Here is a 26,149-nt window from a genome sequence, read left to right as displayed (position 1 = left end):
CAGCATTTGCCTTGAAGGGCAGTGTATGAGAGCACAGAATCTGGCTTGTTTTTCCCTTTTTAAAAAATGGTTTGGAGGTAGTAGGGTCAAAAGGAAACCTTTGTGTGTTGCATGTGAAGTGTGTGCATGCGCGTGCGAGTCATTTTTTTATCACAATTTCCGGCAAAACAGTGTTTCTATAAGGTGATTGTTTTGGGGATGGGCTAGGGCTGGACAGGGGAAATCCTGGGCTTGTTCTGGGCTTGTGTTGCTGTTTCTACCACAGTAAGAAAACAATGTCACTCTCGGTGACCTGCTTTACATCACCTTCCAATCAGTCCGATTGGTGCCAGAGGTGCTGAGTGATATGACGTGACTCAGCAAGGGCTGCGTGCGGTAGGGTTGAGCTGTTGTCGCACATGCAGGGCTGTAATGCTACTGACACACTGGAGATGAGTTCCCTTTGCATTTCCATCTCGAACTAGAGCTGCATCTTGCCTGGGAATGGTCATGTCACAGCCCCATGTACAAGGGAAACCCAGAGCATGGGTTGGAGATCACCCATGATGGGCTGCAGCTCCAGGGGTGGAATAGGTCTCCCAACCGTGCCTGCAGTATGTCCTCCAATCAGGCAGAGGTAGAGGGCAAGGTGTGCTGCAGCAGACTGGAAAATGTGCTATTGCTCAATTAAACTTTCATCCCAGGGAGAGAAAAATCAGTGGGGGCCAGTGATGGGGATGGGAGGGAGAATAGTGGGTACTCTCCTGAGACCTCTGCTAAAGGCTGTGATGTGCTGCACCCAGGGTGATATTCCTCACTGAGAGAAGGAGCACCCAGGGAGATGGGGGATGAAACTGGCTGTGCCTCAGAGCCCACCTTAACTTGTGTTTTCTTTTCCCTGAACAGGTCTATATCATCAATGTAACATGGTCCGACCTGACTTCCCAGATCATCTACCGGAGATACAGCAAGTTCTTTGACCTGCAGGTAAGCCTGTCTCATCTGACATAAAATATTATTTCCACTCACACTTCTAGTCATGTTCCAAGCTGGGTTAATCGTGCCTTTAAATAAGGCTTTGTGCTTATTTGGTCTGTTACATGTCATGATCTTGAAACTTTTCAGACTCTGTCCTTGTAGGGTATAAGATAAGTGGGTGGTATGCTCACAGTGAGTAGCTTGTACTGTAAAGACATTTAAAGTTGACATTTTCATGAATGGTTCCTATTGAGGAGGGGATCTAATTTTAAATGCTTCAGATGCACTTAGAACAGAGAGAGCGCTACGTTTTGGGCCCCCAGAAACTGCTTACCCAGATCACTGATAACAGCAGAGCTTTTGCACGCTCCCAGGCAGTGCAGTAATGGAGATGGTAGTGGAAACCTTACAGTCCCTGCTCCGGACCATCTACCGAGCCAGCTGGTGTCTTGGCTCCTGCTGTATTCCCTGCCAGTCTATTTAGATTTCATCAAAAGCTTTCTTGCTGAGAAGCTGAATTCTGAAGCCAGGAAAATAGCACTGAGTCCAAATTACAATGGCCACCAGCTGCTGAATTTCTAGTGCTGCTCCACACACAGCACCTGCATGGGTAGGGAGAGCTTTCTGGCTCTTACCCTATTTAGCAGTAATCTGGATTCATCGATACCTCTGTATCAGCATACCTTTGCAGACAGCAAAAATGGAATTGCCTGGGGTTATGAAATCTCTGTTTGGAAACAGGTGGAAACAAAAGCTGTGCTTTGATAGACTCCTGAGCTTTGGAGGAAATGTTGACTTTGGGGTGGAGCTTTTGGTTAGAGCTGTGGTTAGAATGTCAGAGTCCTTGCTACTGGTGTTAAGGAGGTATACAGGTGGCAAGGCTGTGACCTGGGAAACAATATTGAGCCTTCTGCCATAATAAATTAGGGGAAAAAAAGCAGTTCCTCCCTTGGGTACCTGCTCTGAGATACCCTGAAGAGTCCTAGTTTCATCATTGCTTTCCTTTATGTGCCATTGCCGGTACTTGGACATCTGAAGTCTCTAGTCTGTTTTGCAGGCTATGTCAGTTATGGCCTCCTAACTTTGCTGATGGAAAACAAGACCACTTCTATGGCCAGGACTTCTTTCTGTTTGCTGCATGGCTAGAAGACAAAAGAGGGATTTTTTTAAGCTTCCTTTTCTACCCCTCCACTTCTTACTGGTCTGAAGCGCTAGGCCTGTCGTTTCCACTGCTGCAAAGCTTTTGTCAGTGGCTTCCTTGTGGCTGATGTACCCGCCAAAGATGCACAGCTCCATAATCACAAACATTTGCTGTCAGGGTGCAGATTGTGGCCAAAACTGTTTCTTTCTCTCTTCTTTTTTTCTTTTTTTTCCCTTCTTCCCCAGTTCTGTTTTCATGTATATGCTCTTCTGGGTCTCCTGGCCTTTCCTGGTAGGTTTGAAAAGTTCCCATCAAGAGTGGAGTTATCAATGGGGTTAGTGTGTTGGACAGGAAATGATGTCTCAATCAGGGAGTGAGTCCTGAAAGGTCCCATTGATAAGTGCAAGGGGGCCTAGCGCCAGTGGAAAACTCCCGCTCGCACAACGCTTCTCCCCCCACGAGAAAATACGACAAGAAAGTAACAAAATTCCCTTCCTTAACCCTTTTCCCTCCCAGGAATCTCTGTCAGGGCCACAACTGCGCCAGCAGTGACCGCCCTCTGCAACAGCTGCTTTAGCTCTTGCAGCATGAGGTGTACAGTTACCAAAGCTGAGGTCTTCACCTGGGGTTTCCACACAGGGTTTACATGTCTCTATGTCACCTTGGTGATCCGTGCCTCAGTTTCCCAGCTGTAAGTTGGGGACAAGGCTTGTCATAAGGTGCTTTTAGAGGTGATTCTTCTGGGGACTTTTTGGTTTGTTTTTTTTTTTCCTGAGCTCTTGATGCTGCCAGAGCATCTCCTTTGTGTGAGGCAAGGGAAAAGGGCTTTGTGTCTTGAACTGCAATTTGTACTTACAACTCTAATGAAGCCAGCAGAGGGAGTTGGGAAATCAACTGGAAGGTTAGGGCACCTTCATACACCTTCATAATGTTTACAAGAAAATACAGGTATTGTAAAGCAGCTGTTTCAGGGTTTAGCAGTTTCCCCATGTCTGCTGCCTGAACCGTGGCTGTGCTGTAATGGGGCTCTGGGCTGCACTGCATCTTGCCTTGCAGACAGCGAATCCCAGTCACACTAAGATTTCCTGAATGGAGGGGTGATGTTTCCAGTGGAAACCCCAAAGGAGAGCCTTTCCTAGTGAAAGTTGGAGTGCAACATGGGGCTGCTAGTCCACATTCCACAAACCCTTGAAGGTCTGAACCTGTCTCTTGGTTATGTACCATGTGATAGGTGTTGGAGGTGTCATCTGCTTATTGTGAGGATCAAGACCTTCTCCTTAGATCCCCCTCACTGTGCTCCAGATAAGACGATGACCTGTGGCTTCCAGATTTTTGGTGGAAGCTCAAACTTCTCACCTAGCACTGGTTGGACCTGCATTTTGCAGCCTGATACCACGTGTGGAAATTTGGCCTTAGGATAATTGATCTACTTTGGCTATGTCCCTGCTTGTCCCCACATGGCCCCTCCAGCAGAACATCAAGCAAATACTCAGTGAGTAAAACTCAGCTGATTTGTAAGCACCACTACTGTCCTAAACAGCTGGAGTCGGCAGGTCTCTGCCAGCTGTGCTCATCCTGCTGTGTCCATGACAGAGCTGCACTCCAGGGCTTGCTAAGCTTGCATGTGTCTTGTTTGTTCCTGACTGGAAGTGGAGGAACAAGGGCTGACTTGTAATGACTTCATTAGGCCTGCAATGCCTGCTGCTGACAGTGACACTGGATAGAACCCATGGGGAAACCTGAGGGCTGCCCAGGGGCAAGGGGGGAGGAATATAGATTATTCATTTTGCTACTGCACTTCTGTGTTTCTTTAAAAAGGAGCCCATCCCTCCTTGAACATCTGTCTCTGTGGGAAGCGGCTCAGTGGTTTTGAGAGCCCGTGCAGTACTAGATACCAGGGCTTTTAAAAACTTCCTAGAAAGTCCTCTTAGGCACTGCAGGCAGCAAGAGGCTGCTCTGTCCCAAGGATTCAACCCCCAGAAGCCTTTGGTCATGCTATTTCAGCAGCCTGGGAGTCAGGCTGTTTTCAAGATGAGTAACAGGGCAGCAAGATGGGACTATACCATGGGATCTGGAAGCTGGAATTTGCCCCATGATGGTGCAAGAAGTAAGGCATACAGAACCCTCTGCAACAAGCCAAGTGTCAGCCCTGTGCTGCTTCAGTGAGGGCTAGAGAGCTATAAATACAGACTTAAATTAAATCAGGGCGTTGCTGCATCATTTAATTGTGCAACCAAGTCACATCTGCTGCTGAGTGTAGGTCAAACGATGGCAGCAGAATACATGGGGGTGCCAACATTTCAGTAAATAGGATTGAAGGTATTGAATTAACTCTGCATAGATGAAAGCATTAGGATAAATTGCTTGTCAAGTCCAATTATCTTTTGTCTTTCACCCTGGAGAGGCATTTGCACCTGAGCACCACGTGGGGTCAAATGCACCTCCTAATGTAATATTTTAAGTGCTGCTTTCTCATGTATTCTGCACCTGGGTCCTTGGCTCTTGTCTGAAATGCAGAATGGGGGAGCATGAGATGCTCATCGATGAGAGAGATGGCAATGTGAACATCACTGGTGACACAGCTCATAGCTTATTCAGGCCTGTTCTTTGGATGCCATCCATGGTTTCCTTCCATTGCTGATAGATTTTCTGGTGGTGGTAGCAGAATCCTCTCCTGAGCTGGTAGTTCAAGTTGGCAATACTCCTGTTGTCCACAAAGATGCAGAGAAAGGACACTGTTTTATTGGGATAGCAGGGATAACTCTTGGCGTTTCTGCTGTGCAGTGAAAAGACATCTACAGACGTAAGACTCAAGTTCTTCCTGCTGGAAAGTGCATTTGGAGACTGTTAGCAGGATGGGGATTTGCAGCTGAGTGTGTGCATAAGTGATTACCCAAAGCATAAGGTGGAGAAGTGCGGAGATGCAGCCAGCTCACCCTCCCAGTTACCATGCTGGGCTGAGAAGCAGCAGCAGTATTTGCAGCTGACCAGTATGAAGGGTGGCTCTCACCCCGCTTCCCTCCTCACCCTGACTGTTGCTCAGTACCACCTTGTTCTTTTTATAGATGTTATGACCTCAGTTGGGTCAAAACTCTCTCCCCAGCAAAGCAATAAGGGAAAATATGACTGGACTACAGTGCCTGATATCTTCACTTGAATCACCAGTGGCTCAAATTCTGCATTTTATCCAGTGACTCCAAATGTTCTAGTCTGACTTTGTGCCTGTCTTACTTCATGCCTGGAGTCAGAGTATGAACAGGACCAGAGCATCAGCAGAGGGACTAAACCCTATGTTCAGATACTAGTGCCTCTACTGCTTCTGTGAGCACGTCTGGGTCTCCGTGTATGGAAGATCCTTTCTCAACAATAGCAAAATGCAGCTTTCTCCAAGGCAAAACACAGGCAGTAGCTTTAGCAGTGTGCCAGAATACCAAGTTGTGTTTCTGGCTGTGTGAGAGGCAAGTGACTGGAGCTGCAGCAGGAATGTTAGGTAGGCAGATCGCCGTCTCTCCACACAATGACCCACACAGATGTTTTGGCTGCCAGGAGACATCTGAAATGTCACAATTTTGAAAAGGCAAATAAACAAGGCTTTGTTCAAGCATTGCCTTTGTGTATCAGTTAGCAAAAAATTATCTGCCTGATGCAGTCTGCTGATCTAAGCAGGTTTTCTTCAAAGTGGTGCAGAAAGAGGAACTCACTAGCAGCCAATTAGAACATTAAAAAAATAAAGAATATCAAGAATTTTATTAGGGAGCGGAAAGAGATGTAAGTTGTTTCCAGGCTGACGATAAAACATCAAGAGCTTCATTTGTTATTGCTGGGGTCATCCTGATTGTTTATAGTGCTGTAATGGAGTAACTGAGCATTGAAGAGCACATTAAACAGAAATGGTACCATGAAAAAACAGTAATTGCTTTTCTTACTCGGGCTGGAGTTCACCCGAATGGTGCTGCTATTGATCGTTCTTCCGTTCTGTGCTCTTCTGTGCAAACTTCCCTTTCTGTTACCCCAAGCTGTACCAGATGCTGTAACATCCACTTTTCCAGCCTGGGGTTTGTAACTGTGCCATGTGCCTGAGCACCCTATGTTTCACCCCAGTAATGTGACTAAAAGCACAACCTGGCTGCTTTGGTGTACAGGCTTTCTGGGGCAGAGGAAAGGGGGGATTGGCGCAGGATGCTTGCAGCGTAGGTAGGTGCCTGATGGGATTCTGAGGGAATTGTGTCTATACACTCCATCAGTTAATTTGGGTTAATTACCCAAGTGGAGACCCACAGTCCCTAAATCTGGTGGCCCAGCACAGTCTGTCAGTAATCACTGGTTTTGTAAGACCTATGATGTTTTATGTTGTAACGTTCATGCTTTTAGCTCTGCAGGAGCAGCAAATGGACAAGCTCAAGCATGTGCTAAATTTGTCAGTGGTGAGGAGTATAGGTAAGAATGCAGTGGCTCAAGCCTGTTCCCGCGTTTGCAAATGCTGATTCCTAACCCTCAACCCACTGGGCCTTTGCAGCAGGACAAGTTGTGTCATCGCCTGTTTTTCTCAGCCATCTGCAGCAGCAGGGTCCCTCTGCAAGGAGTGATGCTCTTTTCCATGGGTGCCGCAGCGCACAAAGCTCTGGGTGGTGTGGGAAGGAAAGGAGGGCTGTTGATGTGGCTCTGTTCCCTTTTGCAGCATGGGAAGTTTGCATTGAAAGAACTGTCAGTCTCTGATGAGCTCAGGGAGAGTTTCTGTTTAGCTCCATGTGCGTCTGAGGGTGCCTGCAAAACAGGCAGGGAAAGCTGGAGAAGAAGGTGGGGTTGAGTAAGGCAGGGAGTAACAGCATGGCACAGGGTTGTTGTACAAGCAGTGGTGCAAATGCACAGTGAAACGTGAGGGGAGCAAGGCAAGGTTTTACTTACTGGTATCGTTCCTCCTGGGCTGTGTTGGTAGCAGGGGTTCTGGACTCTGCAGTCAGCACACATGCCTGCCTCTCTGCTCTGGGCTGTGCTGGCCTCTGACAGGATGGTCTAGGTTGCAAGGATCAAATTTCTTCTGGTCCCGTTCCCTTGGAGCAGGTGATGGGCCTCAGCATCCTGGCCTTGCTGTAGACATTGAGAGCTGCTGTCAGATCCTCCTCCTCCAGACCAGGGGGTGGATTCATGGTCATCCCTGACAGTCACGGGGCTGTAAAGGATGGAAGTCACTCCAGCAGTTGGGATGTAGGGATTGGTTTGAAAAAAGCTTCCTTAAGAGCAGGATTGAAACTGAAACAAGCCTGGGAAAATTCAGAGGAAATCTGAACATGGTTCTGTCAACATGTCTGTTCCCAAAGGTCAGCGCCAGGTCCCTGGGGAGAAATGGCACATCCTTCCGAGTAAACACAGGCTAGTTGTCTGCTGCTGCTATCCCAGACAGTGTGTGGAGAGGCCGGCAGTGGCAAGGCTTGCAGGTGATTCAGAAAACCAGATTTCCAGGAGGAGCCCTGAGCTGCTGACCGTGCCTGCTGTGTTTTGGCAGCTGTGCTGGAGCTCCTGGTACAGCCACGCTTAGTAGCAAAGACCCCCCGATGCTTGCCCTTGGAAGAATAGCCCAGCAGCAAGCTTTCCAGTAACAGGGCTTGCTGGGGGAGTCGAGATGCCCCTGGAAAAAGAAATTAATAGCTGATATGGTTATTGAGCCGAGAATGGTTGTCTCAGATGAATTAAGGGCTATTTAAATACCATTTTTCTTCCTAGTGCTCAGTCAGTGCCTTAGGATACCAGCTAGGTTGGGGCAGTATCTTTGTCTTTAGTGAATAAATGGAATTGTTTATAATTCTTATTTCCATCATTATTTAAATGTTTGCTTGGCAAAACAATCTGTTCAGCTTCCAGTATTTGTTTCTAAAGAGTCTTTACACGTCAAACAAAGACGAGGGCCATCATGGGGAAGTGGCAAAGTGCCTGCCAAGCTACAATAGAGGCCACGTTCAGTGAATGCTGTGAGTAACCTGCAGTTGCAAAAGTGACCCGACCTAGGAGACCTCTCCCGCTCATACTCCTGCACTTGGGTGCTGTTACAGCATAAGAGCTGACGTTTGAAGGTTACTCAGATGCTGCAGCGTGGGAATCTTCTGCATAATGTCTATGGGGTGATATTTGGTTCTCAGTGCCAATTTAAATTACTCCCTTGCCTGCACCATGTGCAGGTCCTGCCAGGAGAATGGGAGAGCCTAGAAAGTGAGGCTGTGGCTTAGCCAGCTCCTCAGAGTGTGGCAGCAGCAAGGCAAGAGCAGCAGTGATACCCCTGCTACCCCATCTCAGTGGCCTGAGGAGTCAATAGAGATGCCCCTCTGTAATGACAGGGAATGGATTTTGCTATCAAAGGATTAAGGTTTTTATTTTCTCTGGGGACTGACGTGGGTCAGAGATGAGTCTTCCAGTGGTGCCATCGTGACCTCTCACTGTTCACAAAAGGTATTACAATACCAGGAACACCCCCAGGAGTCTTACTTGTTCTGGACAAGGTGGCAGCAAAGTTTGGGGCATTGGTTGGGTGGTTGTCCTGCTGCCAGTGTGGGATAGAAATCTCTGGATGCTGCATCTCTGAAAGTTTTGTCCTCTTCTATTCTGTTGCTGCACAAGACCAGGGTCCTGGACCCCACTGTGCTGTTTGGGGTTATTGTACCATATGGGCATTGTTCTGTACAATGCTGATACTCTTCTGGATATTGACAAGTCCTTACTTCCTCAGTGTTCATGTCCTGTGTGTGGAATCAGTAGTATTGAAACATTTAATCACACAATTAAGAAGCTTTGCCTTTTCTGACCCAGATTAAATGCTAGTTCACTTCCAAGGTGTTGCAGGAGCATAACACTGAGTGACAGGCTGCTCTGAAGATGAGTTTTTCCCCATCCATTCTTGCAGTCTCCTCATGTGCTGTGACAATGTGAACTGCTCCAGAGGGGCTACGCAATTAGTGATCTGTTCTGATTGCTGAAGGGAATTCACTGTCACTACTGATTTCCTGTCTTTTGTAGCCTTTGAGAAGTTCAGTGCTGGCAGATCTTTGTTAACAATCAATTTGTAGTACTTTAGGCATGCTCCCAGTGCTAGAAGTAAACCAAATTCAGCTACAGGCTCTATATGTAGTTAGACAAATGAGCAGGGTTGGTTTTTGAAAGGTTGGGAGCATCACAAAGATGATGCTGACTTCTTTACTGCATCCTTTTAACTATACTACTGTTCCTCAACTTTCTTAGAAAGCAACTTCCATCATCACTGCAGGAAGATGCACGCAGATATATCCCTGATCCCTGCTGGAGTAAATCAGAATTACTCAACTGCCTGCTTTGGGCCAGCAGATAAATTTTGTTTGGCAAGAGAAGAGCCTGTGCCCCTGGTGCAAGGGGACTGTGGTGTGTGATCAGAGGTGGGTAATGCTTTGGAAATTGCTGCCTCTGATGACACAAAGGTTTGGGGTTTGCTCTGTGTGATTTCACGAGGTGTGGATCCCACACTGAGCACCCTGTTAATCTCATCAGCCACGGGAGAGTGTGAAGTCTGTCTCCAAGGAGCGTGATCGTGCTGGCACAGCGATGGCTGCCAGCTCTGCTTCATGGAAGAAGGCCTTGGGAGGTTCAGAGGAAAGTGTGGAGTTACAAAGTGGTTCAAATTTCAGAGCTTCCCCTGGCTGCAGAGTTACAAGTACAGTCAGGGAAATCTTAGCAATTACATGAGTGGCAGAGCTCAGCAGTGATGGACTCTCACTGCTTATTAAGAGTCCAGTGGGGTGAATTTTTTAGGAGGTGTGTGGACTTTGAGTGTGAGAGAAAAACCTTCACTGAATGTTTCTTCATATAAGAAGGTACTCATATGTAGGTACTCATAGTAAAAAAACACATAAGCCTTGGGAAAGATTCGTGAAAGTTCAGCTGTGATGCCAGTTTCCGGGCCAGTGTGTCTCTCCCGTTCACAACTGATGGCTGTGAAATAGTGCCACGTAACCAGATGCTCACACATTCATGGGAGAGTATTTTTAGAACAGGACAAAGGCTGGAGAGGTCTCTGTGGCTATTTTGAACCTATCAACAGATCACTTTACCTGCTTTCTGTGTGCATGCATTTTTAATGAATTATCTAGAAAGAATTTCACTCAAGGAGCTTTGTCCAACCCAAGAATCTCAAGGGAACACTACAGAACTGTAATGGATAGCACATTTCCCAGTGGATTAATTCACATTGTCTGGAGTGGGAACTTGACTTATAAAGGATTAAAGCTGCTCTGCTGGGGAACAGGAAAGTTAGCTCTGTCAGATCCTCTGCATCCACTATTTGAACTACACAGCTTGTTACCTGCAAAGATCCTCCAAGAAATACCTGAAGAGTATCAAACTCCATTTCTGGGCCTGTAGTGACATTAGTCAAATGGGTTATTTGATGGGAATTATTCCCTTGCTTTCTAGAGGTTTGATTTGTGTAAGTTCTCACTATGAGTACCTACATCCCATGCCTATCACTGACCCCTGAGGATGGTGGGGACCCTACAGTGTGGGAAGGGCTCTCCTGGATGCAGCCACAGAGAGGAAGAGTAGCAAGTTCTCTCAAATGAACTGAGTTCAGCTGAGGAGGATTCAGACCTATTTCATAGCTGTTGGTTGCTTTTTCATGTTAAAAATGAAATGCATTGGGTTGCATGAGCCCCTGCAGTGTTTAGAAAAATAGCCAAAAATTCTGAATCATGAAGGAAGGTTTTGGTATTTGGCCCGTGCCTCCTGGTTTTGACCCTGGACAATGTTATACAAGGGATTGTGTAGAATCATGGTAAAACTGAGCAGAAAGTCTTTCTTCAGTAGAGCATCTTTAAGGCTCAATGTATGCCTCTCATGTTATCCTATCCCCATCTCCATTATTCTGCTGTTGGAAGGTGTTGTCATAGCCCATTAGGTCTCCACAGCAGAATTTAAAGCTCAGCCTTGGGAGGAGCCCGTTTGTTTGTTAACCTTGTTCCAGGTTTTGTTTGCTGGAACAATAAAACACAGGAGAGCAGTTCTGCTGTGGGACCTGCCCCAGCTGAAGCTACAGCTCTGGGGCTGCTCTCACACAGGCAATGAATTCTCCCAGAACCGCTTTATTAGCGTATTTCCTTTTCTACCACAGATCAAGATCAGCCTTTTTATTATTTTTTTTTTTTTTCCCCTGGAATCTCTGTGTGAAAATTAAATTCCTTGGCAGGCTTTTTCTGTGGCCTTTCTTCCCTGAAGCACCCAAGCCCAAAAAGTTCAGGCATGACAATTCCACCCCCTCCACCACTTTGCCACTCTCCCCTAATCGTACTCAACTTTCAATTATTTATACTGCCGGAAAATCGCGCCGAGTTCACACCCCCGGCCCTGAAACACAATTCTGCTTTTGTGCAGGGAATACAATCCTTCACTTTCATTAAGTGTGTGGAGACCGAGATGAGAAGTGCCTGTTGTGTTCGCATCCCTTGGCTCATGATGAGAGGAGCTGGTTGTTTTTGCAAACGTCCTAAATAGCCCTGTAAGGGTTACGGGGAGTTTATTTACATTATTGCATTTAAGTGCGAATAGAAAATTGCCCAGCCATAATGGAAAGGTTATGCAGGGCTCTGTCAGGGTTCTTTTCCCTGCCACCTCGCCCCTCCCGGCTCTCTGCTCTTACAGGCTCAGATGTGGGAAGGCTGTCTGGAAGGAGCTGTAGCTCAGTCCTGTAACACCAGGGTTTGCTTACCAGACAAACAAGAGAGTCAACTGGCGTCTCTTCCACTGTGGACTGCGTGTAGTCCTGCCTGCCATAGGGAAGGGCTCCTGATGGGGCTTGCCCCAGCCTGATTTCTGAGCGTTGGGAGCTATTTGTTTCTTCCCCTTAGCACCTGAATGAATAACTGACCTTTTCTGCAGAAGCAGTGTATGGAGCATCAAGTTGGGAGTGCATCTTCTGCCTTATTCACTCCCTGCTTGCCTGGAGCTGTGGCAAGCTTCTCCTTTTCTGCAGCCAGAGCAGTTCCACGTCTCGTGTGAACACAAGTATTCCCACTGCAGAACCGTCTTTTGCAATTTCCCCTTTCCCTCCTTCAGAGGAAGCACTGAAGAGTCTCCAGAGGAGTGAACTGTCATGACAGCAAAACCCACAGAGAATCCACGCTGCTGAGCAGTTGATGCAAAGTCATGTGGAAAGCAGGAGTCGTCCTGCTCTGGGTCAGCAGCTTTGTGTGCTCTCCTTCCTGGGTGCCCTGTTTAAACAACACCCAGCCAAGCTGGGGGCTTTGCTCTCCACCTTTTTCTTTAAATTTAAAAGTAGAGATCTGGTCTATAGGATCCATGCAGGAAAGGGAGGAGTTGAACTCTTACAGTATGCCAGATTTTTTGTCATTGCCTGTTGCTTTCTGAGCTTCTTAACTGTTGGGTTAGCATTTGTTCATCCCTGCCCATGCCCAGGAAAAACACACAGGGTTGAAGGTCCCTTGGTGTCCTGGGAGCGTGCAGAGAGTGTTTCAGACCCACTGCATTCCCAGGTCCAAACCCTGAGAGCCTAATTCTAGGTAGGATCTGCAGATCCGTAGCTGTTGGTTGCATTCTCTGGGCCTGCAGCTGCAGCAGGGCGGGTGAGCTGCAGTTGTCCCTAATGGTGCAAGAGGGGCCTTGCACATGGGACTCATTTGAGAGCTGCTGGGACCCCATCAAGGTGCGAAGCCAGCAGAGCAGGGTGTTGCGGTCCAGTGAGGGGGTCTGTGCTTTGGAGTGGAGTGAGTTCCTAGAAAACTGTTGGTTGGAGATGTGAGCAAGCTCAAAAAACCCACGAAGCAGAGACTCAGCAAAGCACCCCATTTTTAACTAATTTCTGTCAACCTGCAGTGCAGGCAGGGCTCTGTACCAAAGCCCTTTGTGAGGCATTGGGGCCAATGCAGAGATGTCTCTGATTTACCAGGTGCAATCAAGGGCAGATCCTAATCAATTTTGCTAACTGAGTTAACATCAGAGTTGTGTGCCTGGATCTTGACACATTCGGTTTTTTTTAAGGGTGTGTTAAGAAAACCAGTGGGACTTGCTGAGCCACTACCCTCAGCCAGGTGTTTTGAGAGAGGGGAAGGACGGCCACAAAAACACTGTGAGTGGGAGAGAGGGGAAAATGCCAAATGGGAAGCAAGTAGAAAGCGAAGCAGAAAAGAACTAAGTAAAATGATAGCAGGGAAAAAATTCCTTCGGAGGACTAAGGTGAGTTTAATGATCGAAGCTCTGTCTTGCAGGGAGTGTATCTTATCCACCTGGAGCAAAAAATATTTCACAGTTTTTTCTTTTTATCTGGCTAATCTCTGGCTTTTGACAGCCCAGTGTGTTGGGACCTTTTGGCCTCTCTGTGGTCTGGGGAGCTTTGAAATCCAAATTCAGGCTTGTCCTGGTCACTACAGTGATATGCTACAGCTGCCTGAGCAAAACTGGTGTGTGTGTCTTCCTGATGAGGAAAATATGTCTTGGGATGGTACATGGTGATGTGTTCCTGTACCAAGTCCAGGTTGTCTTACAGGTTTTGGTGCATTGGTGGCTGTTACCCCAGCTTTGCAAAAACCTGTAGAGTTGTTTGTGGTGCCTGTTGTGTCACCATGATGGGGGTTAGAGGGTTCCGATCTGTGACACACCTCGCTGGCACATAAGGGGAGGATTTGGTATTTCAGGGGGTGGCAGTGATTCAGTTGCTGTTGGGATCTGGGAATAAGGCGGGTGGAGCAGTAAAGGGTGGTGGTGTTCCACAAAGGTGGTCTCTGGCTATCCTTAAGCGAAGAATAGTTGGTAAAAAGCATTTCCAAGGTGGAGAGAAGCCCCAAAAAGCTTTGGGTTTGTTCTGGGTGTGGGACAGCACTGGATTGTATTGCAGGTCAGGGGTGTGCTATGGGCTGCAGGAGCAATAGGGCTGTAGGTTCCTGCCTGTTGCTGTTAAGAAATCTCATGTCAAGTCCTGTTCCACTCTTAGGTCAAAATACATTTCATCGCCTTAGTTTTTTGTGTAATTAGGAGCCAGGAGTCTGCGGCGTGGAACAAGGAGTGGGGAACTGCTGGTGTGGCAGGAAGGTTATCTGGAAATACCCACCCATAAAATGGGGGCTATAATCAGGCCTCCTGGAGAAAGTTTATTCATTAATGTTTGCAAAATGCTTTGAAGTCTTTGACTGGGAGTCTTTTTAACAGAGCCAAATGTTAGTTGTATTACAGTAACTAAGCCAGACCCTAATGACCATGTTCTCCCTCCTCCCCCAAACCCCCAGCCATTTCTAACAGGTTTTGGTGGAGAAGTGAAATGTCAGCAGAGTGACCAAAGAGAAGTGAACTGCTCAGGAGAAATATAAATAGTGCTTTTCTTTCTTGGGATTATGTCCTGGTCCCATGGACTTTTGCTGCCAGCAGTGGAATTTGTAGAAGTAATGATGAGTCTATTTCCACACTTGTACTGTATTATCTCAGTTGGAAACTGGTTTAGGGTCTCCTTTGGGTGATTACAATCACAAAATCATAGAATGGTTTAGATTGGAAGGGACCTCAAAGATCATCTAGTTCCAACCACCCTGCCATGGGCAGGGACACCTTCACTAGCCCAGATTGCCCAAAGCCCCATTCAACCTGGCCTTGAACCCTGCCAGGCAGGGGGCAGCCACGACCTCTCTGGGCAGCCTGTGCCAGGGCCTGCCCACCCTCATAGTAAGGAATGTCTTCCTAACATCTAACCTAAACCTACCCTCTTTCAGCTTGAAGCCATTACTCCTTGTCCTATCACTATACTCCCTGATGAACAGACCCTCTCCAACTTTCTTGTAGGATCCCATTAAGTATTGATAGGCTGTAATTAGGTCTCCCTGGAGCCTTCTCTTCTCCAGGCTGAATGAGCCCAACTCACTCAGCCTATCTTCATAGGAGAGGTGCTCCAGCCCCCTGATCATCTTCGTGGCCCTCTTCTGGACTTGCTCCAGCAGCTCTATCCTCCCAGTTTGGCCTGATGAGAAGTCACTGTAGCAAACCTGGCACGTTGGGATGGAAGGGAGCTGTGCCTGTTGATGGGGTATATGGCAAACAGAGGAAAAAGTTTTCTGGGGTGAAACAAGGAGGCCCCAGGGCAGGATGCAGAGGAAGGCTGGTTTGATGGTGCTCCCAGCTCTGGCTGCCCATAAGTGCCCCTTGTTCCATGCCTATATATTTCCTACACCATTGCCTATTCCCTATCTGTAACAGAACAGCATTCGCCTTCTGATTTTCTTGATTTTGGTGTCAGGAGGTGAGGCTTGGTGATGACATTGGGGGCAGCAAGGGCTATTTTCTTTTGTGTGAAGGAAATAGGGTGGGTTCAGTCCCTGCTGTGTGCCTGTGGATGGGATCGCAGCATTGAGGTGAGCAGGTAACTGTGTGCACCAGGATCTGGGGTGTGATGACTCTGCTGTTACAAAACTGATCTCTGGGCTTGCACCCATTTCTCTGGTGTCAACTAGGAACATCTCATTAGTGTGGCCTGATGTGTCACGTGTTCAGACATGGCTGCTAACCTTCCCAGCCAGCTCTGACTCCCCAGCTTGTTGTCTATCTGTTCCCTGGCCTTTCCCAGTGTTAGGCTGGGATGGATTCTCAGGGACCGTGTTGCTGATTGTTGCCTGGAGATTTGAGTTGCCCACAGGTGCCTTGGTGAGCGGAAGGCTGCTGTGCATTGGGATGATGTGTCCTGCCTGTGTGAAAAAGATGTCTCCAGCCCAGAGGCAGACCATGCTGTGTTGCCTGCATCCCATAGCAAGGATGCCTCAGAAAAGCAGAGAGCAGCACATGTCTTCCCTGAAACCTGACATTTCTAGTGACCCATTCTTAGAAAACAGATTCTGAACATGGAGCTTGTAGCCAAAGACTGACCCAACCCTTGCCTCTAATCTTGTCTTTCCTCTTCAAGTCCGGTCCCTGGAAAGATGCAGCTCTCCAAGAAGACATTCCAGGGGGGTTTAATCACTCTGCTCACTGCAGCCCGGCTGTGCTTGTGGTCTAAGCACCTGCTGTTTCATTTAATTAGCAACAAATGGGAGGCGTGGGTTGGGGGGAACAGGGAGCAGCACCCTAGTGAAGTATTTGCTGCGATGTGATGTATTTTATTTTGGGTTTGGAACGGAGGCCATGAGGAACATTTTCCAGAGGGCTCCATAAACCACCTCCGTTCACAGGGTGATTATTTGAGGAGGGAGAGGGGTGTGGATTTAAATCGGTGCCGCTAATTTCTGCAAACAACCACATTATTTTTAATTCATACTCCAGGCTCCCTCCACCCATGGCTTGATGTTAGGAGCTGTGAATTTTCCACATCATAACAAAGTCCCTCTATAAAGGAGAGCCCTTTTAAACATAGTTTTAAAAATTGATTTCAGATACGTCAGGCTCTCGAGTCAGTCTTCAGAAGGGAAAAATAACCCTTTCCTTCCCTCGTGGTGACCTGTTAATTTATGTATTTCAGTAGCACATACCAGCTCTGAGCAGAGGTAGGTCTCTCTGGTGTTAGGGGCTGGAAAATGCATGAGAAGCCACAGCCCTGATGAATCCCTTTGTGTTCACCATGCTTAGTTAGTCTCAGGAGCTCTCTGTTGAGGTAAAAGCATTACACTACTCACAGTGTTTTACCATGCGGGGAAAGGAGATGGAGACAACTGGGGTGAGACTTCAGGATCAAGCCACTTGTGCTGGACACCAGCTGTGGCCCTGCCCTCTGGAGATCAGCAGCCAGAGCTTCATGCAGGGAGGGTTACAGTTGTGGTTTCCATGTGCCCACCAGCACTAGGAGCTGGTTTTCTCTATGGGGGTGGCAAGTTTAGTGATGGTGTCTCTTCCCTTTGGTGCAAACCATAATTCATGGTCTAAATGCACATAAAGCATATTGACCTTCTGTCTTATTTTCTTAGGATGGTTAAAGTACCACAAGGGCTGCAAGGGAGAATACTACCTTTTTTTTTTCTTTCTTTTTTCCCCCCTGCCCTGACTAAAGCAGAAAAGTTGGGGTTTAGAGATTTGGGGGTTGCTATGTCCATTCTGTAAAAGCTTTCATCTCCCATGGATTTTTTGAGAAGATAAATTCATTCATGGCCATCAAGTGCCCAGATGCAGTGGTGACTAGGGTTGTGATGAAAATTCAGACTGATCATTTTGTTCTCCTTGCAGAGTTTTAAATTCAGGCCTGGGTATTGCATTCTGGTCCAATGGCATTAAAAGTTCAGAGAAAATTCTCATTTTATGACATTGTTACCATCTTGAACACCAGAAATACAGAAATCCTTGCTATATGTCCATCCTATTATGGGTCTTCAGAATTAGAATAGAATATTTCAGTTGAAAGGAACTGGCAGTGATCTTCTAGTCCAGTTGCCTGGCCACTTCAGGGCTGACACATTATTAAGAGCATTGTCAAAATGCCTCTTTAAACACTGACAGACCTGGGGCATCAAAGGCATCTCTAGGAAGCTTATACCAGTGTTTGACCACCATCTCCGTAAAGAATACAAGACAGATTGTCTTATTCATTGCCAAGAAAATCCTTGTGTGGTCACTGCTGTCAGTGGCACCATAATAGCTCCTGAAGACTTCCCAGTTGGGAGGGAAAATGTAAGAGAGGTTTCCCTGGGGAGGGAGTTTGGTGGTACCTGAAAATCCAGTGGCATTGTGGAAAAAATAATTGCCTTTTCATGAAGTGCAAAAGGGATCTTCTTCAACCTGGAAATCATTGACTGACAGAAACCAGCTCTTCCCCTTGCTTTTCTGAGTGGTTTCATTGTTTTATCATCTCCTTGCAGGCATGTAGAGCACATCTCCTGGGCCTGGCAACTCCTGGGAGTCAGCATTATGTTGAGATTCAATGCTGTAACCCCCCAGGAGTATCTCTTCCTCCTCTTAGTTTTTCCTCTTTTCTCCATATTATTGTCTGATATTAGAAATACGCTCTTTCTGCATGGGTCAAATCTGGAAGCAATACCTCAAGGGACACATTCAGACTCAGGATATAAAGTCTGGAGTTCTTTTTCTACCTTCTTGAACATTTAAGAGGTGCTTCTAAGTAGACGAGATACTATTACAGTATCAGCCCATCTGTCATTGGAAGTATTGATGTTTGAATCACACTCTGCTGCTCGGTTTTAAGAGAAGGGCAGGAGAAGCTGTCTGGCAGTTTGCCTTGTTGCCTGCCTCAATATGGCTAAGAAAGGAAACTTGTTTCTGTTCTGAAGCCGCTGTTGTACTTGCTCTGCTTCATGCTGTTAAGTCCCACATCCAGGCAGGGAATCGCCTGCCCAGGCTGCTCTTGCTGCCTGAACTGGAGAGCAGCCCCTTTGCTTGCCCCTTCACCTGCTGGCGCTTGCTTTCGAAATACGAGCGTCTTCCTCCAGCTTCAAATCCTTCTCCACATGGATACAGATCTGGAAGGTTCAAAGCAGGGCTGAGATTTCAAAGCTTCCTTAACCATGTTAGATCTGCAGTGTTGAAAGCCTATGTGTGGAAGCATATATAATCACATCTCCGCACCTGTTGGAGCGAGGAATATTCCTTCTGAGTTTTGTTTCTGTTTGTCTTAAGCTGCACTCAGATTTTCCTCCGTTCCTGGCCAGCTCCTGCATCTGACCTCATGGAGAGACGTGCCCCAGCCTCAGATGAAGGGCTAGAAACAATCGTCTGCACCTGGCAGAGCAAAATAGGTTATTTGTGTGTGTCTGGTAGTGTAATTTATTTGTTCAGTTCCTTTAGCCAAGGTTTACCCCCCCCAAGGAAGCCCTAATGAAGCCAGATAAGTTTGCATCTGGGTTGTTGGCAAAGGGCAGGTCTCTGTGCTTGCGTGTGTGCTGGCCACAGGTGTGTAGTTCCTGCCCTCCCATGCCCTCTTCTATCCCTGTTTGATGCTGAAGGGAGGTTAGCAATAGCTGGGCATGGATGAGGTGGAGTCTTGCTTTCTGATGGAAAACAGGATGTTCTGTGCTCTGAAATAGCGTATCTCATCCTCAACAGGGTACCAGGATACGTACATGAAATGTAATACTCAGAGCTGCTTGTCTCCTGGTAGAAAGCAGTTCGTGTGGCACTTCTCCTCTCACCTTCTCCCCACTGGACATTTTTTTTTTCCTTCTTCCTTGTTTTAAAAAAAGCTGAACTTTTAGTGCTGGGTTCTGCAGGTAGCTGAAGATGCAGTTCCCTAGAGAAGCTGTACCTTGATCCCTTACAGCCATGATGCTGATCACTAAAGGCTGATCAAATAAATAGCCCTATGGAGCACATGAGGATTACAGGGGCTCATAAATCCAGCAGCCAGGGTTAGATACCACAGTGCCATCCTAAGCTTGGCTGACGCTGGTAAGGGAATTACAGAGTCTGGATGTGGCCAGAATCTCTTTGATGCAAGTTACTGTGTTCCTGGGTACTTTCTGTGACAAAGCATCATCAAGTAAATTCTGTGAAATGTTAATTCCCTGCTCAAGCCAGAAGAGAGCTGTGTGGTACCTGCAGCTTGTTGGTTACACTTGGACTCCAACACATGGGCAGGGATATTTCCACAATCTGGCCATTCTTCTGATGTCTCTTTATTGTGGATTTGTGTGATGGGGTGGAGGACTGGACAGATGAGTGCAAACCCATGGGGAGGATCAAAAATGTCTCTGGATGCCTGCAGTACCCAGCAGGGTCAGTGGCTGCTCCGCTTGTCTGGCCTGCCTGTCTGCCCTGTCCAGTGGGTCACACAATGTGGAAAGGCATACAGATCTGCATCCCTACTGGTCTTCTCCTGGTTGTATATCAGCCTGGCCACCAAAGCAACACATAGGTCACCACCTTCCATTCAGAAAGCCCTTCTGAAATGTTTGGGAAAGAGCTGCTGGATTGGAAGACTTGTGGCTGCCTATTGCCTCCAGCCTGCTCTCCCCAGGACCGTTTCCTTGCATCACCCAGGCGTGCCTCTATCACTTGATTGGTGTATTCATCACCTGCCCAGAGGGGATTGCATGTGTGGCCAGGCAGGCTGGCAGAAACTTGTGTTTTCAGAGTACATGCCCAGTAATGTACAAACAGTCCCTAGTGATGCACCTCCCCTTGCGTCACTGGAAGAGCATCCACCAGAGGAGAGCGGGCATGGATGCTTAGTGGCAAGGTGGACATGTAGGCCAACTGCCTGCAAAGCAAGACCACATGTGCCTCTGTGGCCACCTTTGGCTTAAAAGTCTCCTGCATGGGCAACAGCTCTGACATTTGAGGCAGGGCCATGCTGCCTGTCACAGATAGCCACATATCAGGTAACTGCTGCACCTAGTCCTGCTGACTACGGTCCCACCATCAAGTCTTGTAAAATCTACCCAGGAGCGATACAGGCTTGAAAACTCCTGATCAGAGGATGGAGCTGTAAGGAATCTCTCTCCTCTTGGATGCAGGCATCTGCCTCCGTGTGTAGTTTGTCCATCACAACTTGTAGTGGTTTTTATCATCTGCAAGTTTGGAAAAGTCACAGCCCTGACAGTACTTCTTGATGATATGCCTGTACCACTTAAAAGCTGCTGAGAGGAAAAAAGACCAAAAAAACTCCCACCCTTGTCAAAGACCTCCATCACTACTTTTAATACCCTGCCAAATATTGCATGTGATTAGTTGGTATGATGCACAGAATACCATCTGGTCTGCAAGGGGCCTGTCCAAGGATGGATGATTATTATCTGAATGAAGACCCTGGAGTGACACATGAGCATGCAGAACGTAACCCTGTGAACGCTCGCTGTGCCCCCCTGCTCCGAGCCACGCACACGCAGCCGCCATGGCCGCCGTCCAAACCCAGCTACTTTCCCAGAGTTTGCTTTAATTCTTAATTAAATTAACAAAGCTCCTAAGGCAGACTTGTACTTACAAAAAAAAAAAAAAAAAAGGAAAAGGGTTTAATCCCAGCCTCCCTTGTCAGCTGGCTGGATTGGATTTGTCCCGTGGGCTATGCAGTCCCTCCTTCCAGTGCAGTCTTGTGTCGCAGTCTGGTCCATCTGCAAGGGCCTTTGGGATGGCTGCACAGGTCCCCTGGGGTCCTTCTTCTGGGCATGGGTTTTGAGGGGTGAGATGTTACCCAAATCGACATTTTTTTTCCAGAGAGAACAAGTGTCTGTGCTGTGCATTGGGGCAGCAATTGGAAGGAGTTGGTGTGGGTTTGAGTGACCAACTAAGGTATCTGTGTTGTGTGGTTGTGCTAGCAATGGGAGGACTCTTTGAAACAGCTTTTCTGGTATCTGTGGACTTTGTCTCTCCTGTCTAGAAGTCAATCTGCAGAGAATTTAGTCCAAAACATCTTGGGGTTTGGAGGTAGTGAGAGAGGGAGAAAAGAAGACAAAGGAGTCTCTTCCCAACATGGAGTTAGAAGTCCACGAGATGCCACTGCAATAGGCACTGGTAAGAAGGGACAGACTATTGCAAGCCTAAGTTTGTTCTTTATTCCAGCCACTAAATCCTGTCCTCCCACCATTGCAAGCCCAGTCAGGAAACCCTGGCTCAGAGCCTGTCCAGTTGTGCACCAGACACCTTCACTGTCCCTACATGCCAGATGAGCATCCTAGGGAGATGCCAGCACCTGGACAGTGCCCAGCTGGGCCTGGGCAGTGCCCGAGCTGAAGGGCCCACGCTAGGGCTGGGAGCGTGAAAACTGGCAGCTGGCTCTGAACTGTTGGAAACTGTCTGTCCTGCTGCCTGCTTGCTTACATCCCTCGAGGCCTGGAGCAAGGTATCTGTTACATGCACAGCTCTGCTTGCCTGCTCAGGCGGTGGGATTTGTTGTCTGTGCTCCTTTCTAAATCCTCCCCAAAGACGTGAGACACACGTGTTTGGAACCAGATACTCAGGCAAAACATCTCGGGGTTTGGAGGTAGTGAGAGAGAGAGAAAAGAAGACAAAGGAGTCTCTTCCCAGCGTGGAGTTAAAACCTGTGGTTATGTTTAGCTTGGCACGGTTTCTTCATTGTACCAAGCTGGGCGGTCGTTCTCCCCCGTCTCCCCAGAGCTACGAGTGGTGTCCTATGGAGATGAGTAGATACCATTTCAGATGGAGTTTCTGAAGTAAAATGTGCCATTGTGTTCAGAGCTATTGTTTCTGTTTTCAATATTGAAGTTACTTGTGGTTTCCAGGGGACGATATATTAAGCAGAGCTAACAGACTGTCGAGATGTAGATTATGAAAACAGGGATTAAGTTTCATACATTTGGAGCTAAAATCTCATCTCTCTCACAGTAATGTAAGCAGGGGAGTAGTCTTGCCAGCTCACGAAACAGTGTAACTAAGGGTGTGTTTTTAAGCAGGTTTGGTTAAAACCGTGGTTACCACTGTGTGAGCAGTAGAAGCCTCTCTGAGGATTGATTCTGTGGGTGCAACATCAATGACCATCCAATGTATAAATCAGGTTTCAGAGCCTGCCTGCTCCTGGCTTTGCACCCATTCAAACAAAATCAGTATGCAGAGATGGAGTGGGTAGGCTGGGTAGCTCTTGCATAAAATGCTGATGAAATCAGCAGTTACACCTGTACAAAAGATGAGCAGTGAATGTTAGAAGAGGAGATTACACAAGAGATGGGGTTCTCCAGCCCTTGATACCCCTATTGCTCTGGAGGACCAGCTGGACCTTGGAGGAGTCAGGCTGGCAAAACCAAACCAGCCTGCAAATCTTGCTGACCTTAATATTTGGTGTGTGATTTGTGCTAACCTCAAGTATGTAATAAACAGCAGCGTTCTGCTAATGGTACCACGCTGCTTTGAGGATGCACCCTCTGGAACCCTGCTTGCAGCTGCAGTGTGGCATTCAGCAGTGCTGCCAGGGCTTTCCTCAGGACCTAAAGCAAGAGGGTGTGTAGCTCTGCAGCCTCCCACTGACCTGTCTGGCCTTTGCGCTGGGCAGAGCTGCTCCTGACTGTGCAGCCCCTCCTGGGTAAGATTGAGGCACTTGCAGCTTTTACACTGTGGGGTCTTTGGAGTGGCTCAGTAAGGTCGATACACCAAAAAACTCCAAAAAGCTCAGTGGGGCTATGTTGTATTTCAGTGATTGGCTTGAAAGTTTAAAGAAGGATGGAAGGACAGTATTTTTTTTAATTCCCAGGTGACTAATGGAAGTGACCTTGGTGCTTTGCTCCCTGTCAGTGAAGTTGCTATCGTATTTAAAAATGGTACCTTTGCTCTGATGGTGGTGTCAGATGCAGTTTTGCTGCTGTTTGGAGGCTGGTGTTAGAGGAGAGCTTGGTCCTGGCTCCCCTTAATGTCCAGGGGCCACTGTCACCACTGCTGCAGTGTTTGTCACTGGAGCATGTTGGTGTCTTGCCACTGAGGTGCAGTCTGAAGGGACACTTCAAGGCCTGTGACTTTTGTAAGGATAAAAAGTTGCAGTAGGTGATGAAGGATGTTCTACAGTTGAGGTCAGCTCTTCTCCCCAGCCAGGATTTTCACTGTGACCTCCAGAGAGCCTTTTAGGATGTGCCCAGGTTAAACAGTCTGAGCACCTGAGCTGGCTCTGGATGTGCTACCTGTGGGGAAAAGAGGCAAAACGCTTGCACCCCTTCCCAATATTATCAGCCTTCCACAGAAGCTTGGCTAATTGATCTGATGGGGCATGGCATCAGCGTGGCTCTGACATCTCTGCACAAGCCTGCTGTGTCATATAACTGCAGCATTCATCTCATCGAGCCTCTCTAAAACAGGCATTATTGTATGGCCTTACTTCCCAGGGATGCTGCTGGGACAAATTCACCATAGATACCGGAGTAACAAGAGATGTATAATCATCATGGAGAGATGGAAAAGTATGAAGTAGCCTTTGTCCAAGCATCTTCCAGTGTGGTTAAGTCAGATGAGGCCAGTCTAATTTAGCAGTGGGGAAAGAAAATGCTTCTGGCAGGAGACATCAATAGCTGCTCTGTGAAAGGACAGTGTGGGCTTTCTGAGGAGCTCTTCAGAGATGCACCAAGTGCCTCTGTCATCCCAAACCAGCACCTCCGAATGTTTTGCCAGTCTGTGTTAGCCACAAATGCTGGGCTTGTTTTGTGGAGCCTGTAGAGAAAGCTGCATTTCTGCATGAAAAATACCAAATGTCTCGGCTGGGAAACAGCATTCCCTCCTTTGATGGATCGTGTTGGGGAAAGACCCCCAGTCTCTGTTCCGCCTCCCCCCCTCCTCCTCCTCCCTTGGCTGTTTTAGTTGGATACTGAGAGGTTTGTAAGATTTCCAAGATTTCTTGTGGAAATTTTCAGACCTGAGAGAGGCATTTTCCCTTTGGGGATTACACCATGCTGTAAATGTCTGTTCTCTTCACTTTATATGCGTTTTCCTGCTTTTGTTTGACTTTCTCACGGATTGCACTATATTTAATTCAGAACATATCCTATAATGCTGTAATTGTCAGGCATGTCAGCCTGTTATCCGGATGGGTTTTGCTTTAGGTTTTGGGGTGGGTTTTTTCCTTTCAAAATAAAAGGAAATCCAGTTGCTGCTGCTTCTCAGGGATTGAATTAATGCACTTCTCTTGCATGCTGTGGCATCATGTAACACCAGGAGAGAGCCAGTGTCACTGGCTGCCTCATACAATTATTCCCACTGCAGCATGGAACTGGTTACTGCTTTAGGAAGAGATGGAGTTTCACCTCCTTCTGCTGCATTAGATCTCAGTTACACATGTGAGCTGCTAACAGATGGGCTGAGCTGTGCTCAGTCTGTTTCATGCCCTCGCCTGAAGATCTCCTCATTTTCTGCAACCTTTTGCTAATCGATACTACGGTTGGGAACAGCTCTGTTTTGCCTAATTTTGAAGGGCTGGGAGTTAGGCAGACCTCCTGCTGTCTTGTGTCTGTAAGAGCAAACTGATTTGTTGTTCCTGTGAGAGGGTGAAGCAGGGGAGGAATACAAAGAAGCTCAATGCAACCCACATCCAGGGGAAATCCTCCAGCAGCTGTATCCTGCAGAGGGATCTGCACTAAGGGCAGCGGTGTTGTTCCCCACTGTGTATGAGCTTCTGTCACTGGTCTCAGCAGGTACAGTCCTGGGCTGAAGTAAATCAGGTCCTTCCACTTACGTCATAGATGCTCTGCTTATTAGCTGTAACAGAAAACCTGTCCTGAAATCAAACTATCGAGGAAGCAACCTTCTCTGAACAGCCATGAAAAAGGTGAATCTGTAAAGACAGGCTCTCATGCTCTCTACTCTCTTGCTTCTTCTCACCTGTTGGCATTTAAATGCTGATACATTACCTAATAGCGTGAGATCTGTTTGCTGGTGCCTCACCATCTTCCTGAAGCGAAAGACCCCCTTGGATGCTCTGGTTAAGCCTGATTTGGGATATGCTACAGGTCAGCAAGTCCACAAATGGGAGGATAAACATATCTGATAATACTTTTCCATTTGCTCTTGTTCTGCTGATTTTAAAAGAGTACAGTTCCTCTGAATTTGGTCTCTGGCTCCTGCAGTATTTAATGACTCTATTAAATCTCATGTCACCTTCCTGAGACCTCATGCAAAAGCAGAGACAGGGCCAGAGAGTTTTATCCAGGAGAAAACTCTGGTAGACAGCAGAATGGTCTTTCCCTTTCTTGCAGACCACACCATTTATAACTCAAAATATAGCTGATGGTGCTGTAACCATCAGTCACATCAGTGAGCAGCACAGCTGGTTTTCAACTTCAAAATGAAAGGAAGTTGCTGCTGTTCCTCAGGGTTTTAATTAATAACTCTTTTTCTATTCTGGTATCTTACCTCCTCTTCTCATCTAAGCCTTCGTTATCGGGGACTTTCAATCTTTTCTGATTTGCAGAGGCCATGAACCCCTCCTGCTGAGGGTGCAAGTTCCATCATCACCTGATGGAACTTTTAGATCCCTGGTAGCATCTTTGCTTTTCTTCCACTGTCTCTGGCAGCCCTCTCTTACCAGACGTGTGCACACAACCCCATACATGTGCTGATGTTTCCTCTCCTCTGCCCCACTTTGGCAGCTCAGGGCTTGGATGGGTGTGCACTCTGCTTGGTAAAAAAACGTCTGGATGCTGGACCCAGAGAGTTGTGAATGGAGTTAAATCCAGCTGGCGTGCA

General features: G+C 47.3%; 1 protein-coding gene across 2 annotated transcripts in view; it reads left to right on the top strand.

Moving 5' to 3' along the window:
* SH3PXD2A (SH3 and PX domains 2A) overlaps positions 1–26,149 on the top strand; it is a gene marked incomplete at its 5' end in the record, with an annotated part of 251,842 nt that overhangs the window by 44,332 nt on the left and 181,361 nt on the right. For both annotated transcript variants that reach the window (XM_084265565.1, XM_084265564.1), the window contains one exon: positions 886–966. In XM_084265565.1, the coding sequence (XP_084121691.1) occupies positions 886–966 (81 nt within the window). The remainder of the gene's footprint in view (positions 1–885; positions 967–26,149) is intronic.

This window comes from Gallinula chloropus (genome assembly GCF_964237585.1).
Source record: "Gallinula chloropus genome assembly, chromosome: 5".
Classification (NCBI taxonomy): Eukaryota; Metazoa; Chordata; class Aves; order Gruiformes; family Rallidae; genus Gallinula; species Gallinula chloropus.
This window is presented reverse-complemented; position numbering and strand designations above follow the sequence as displayed.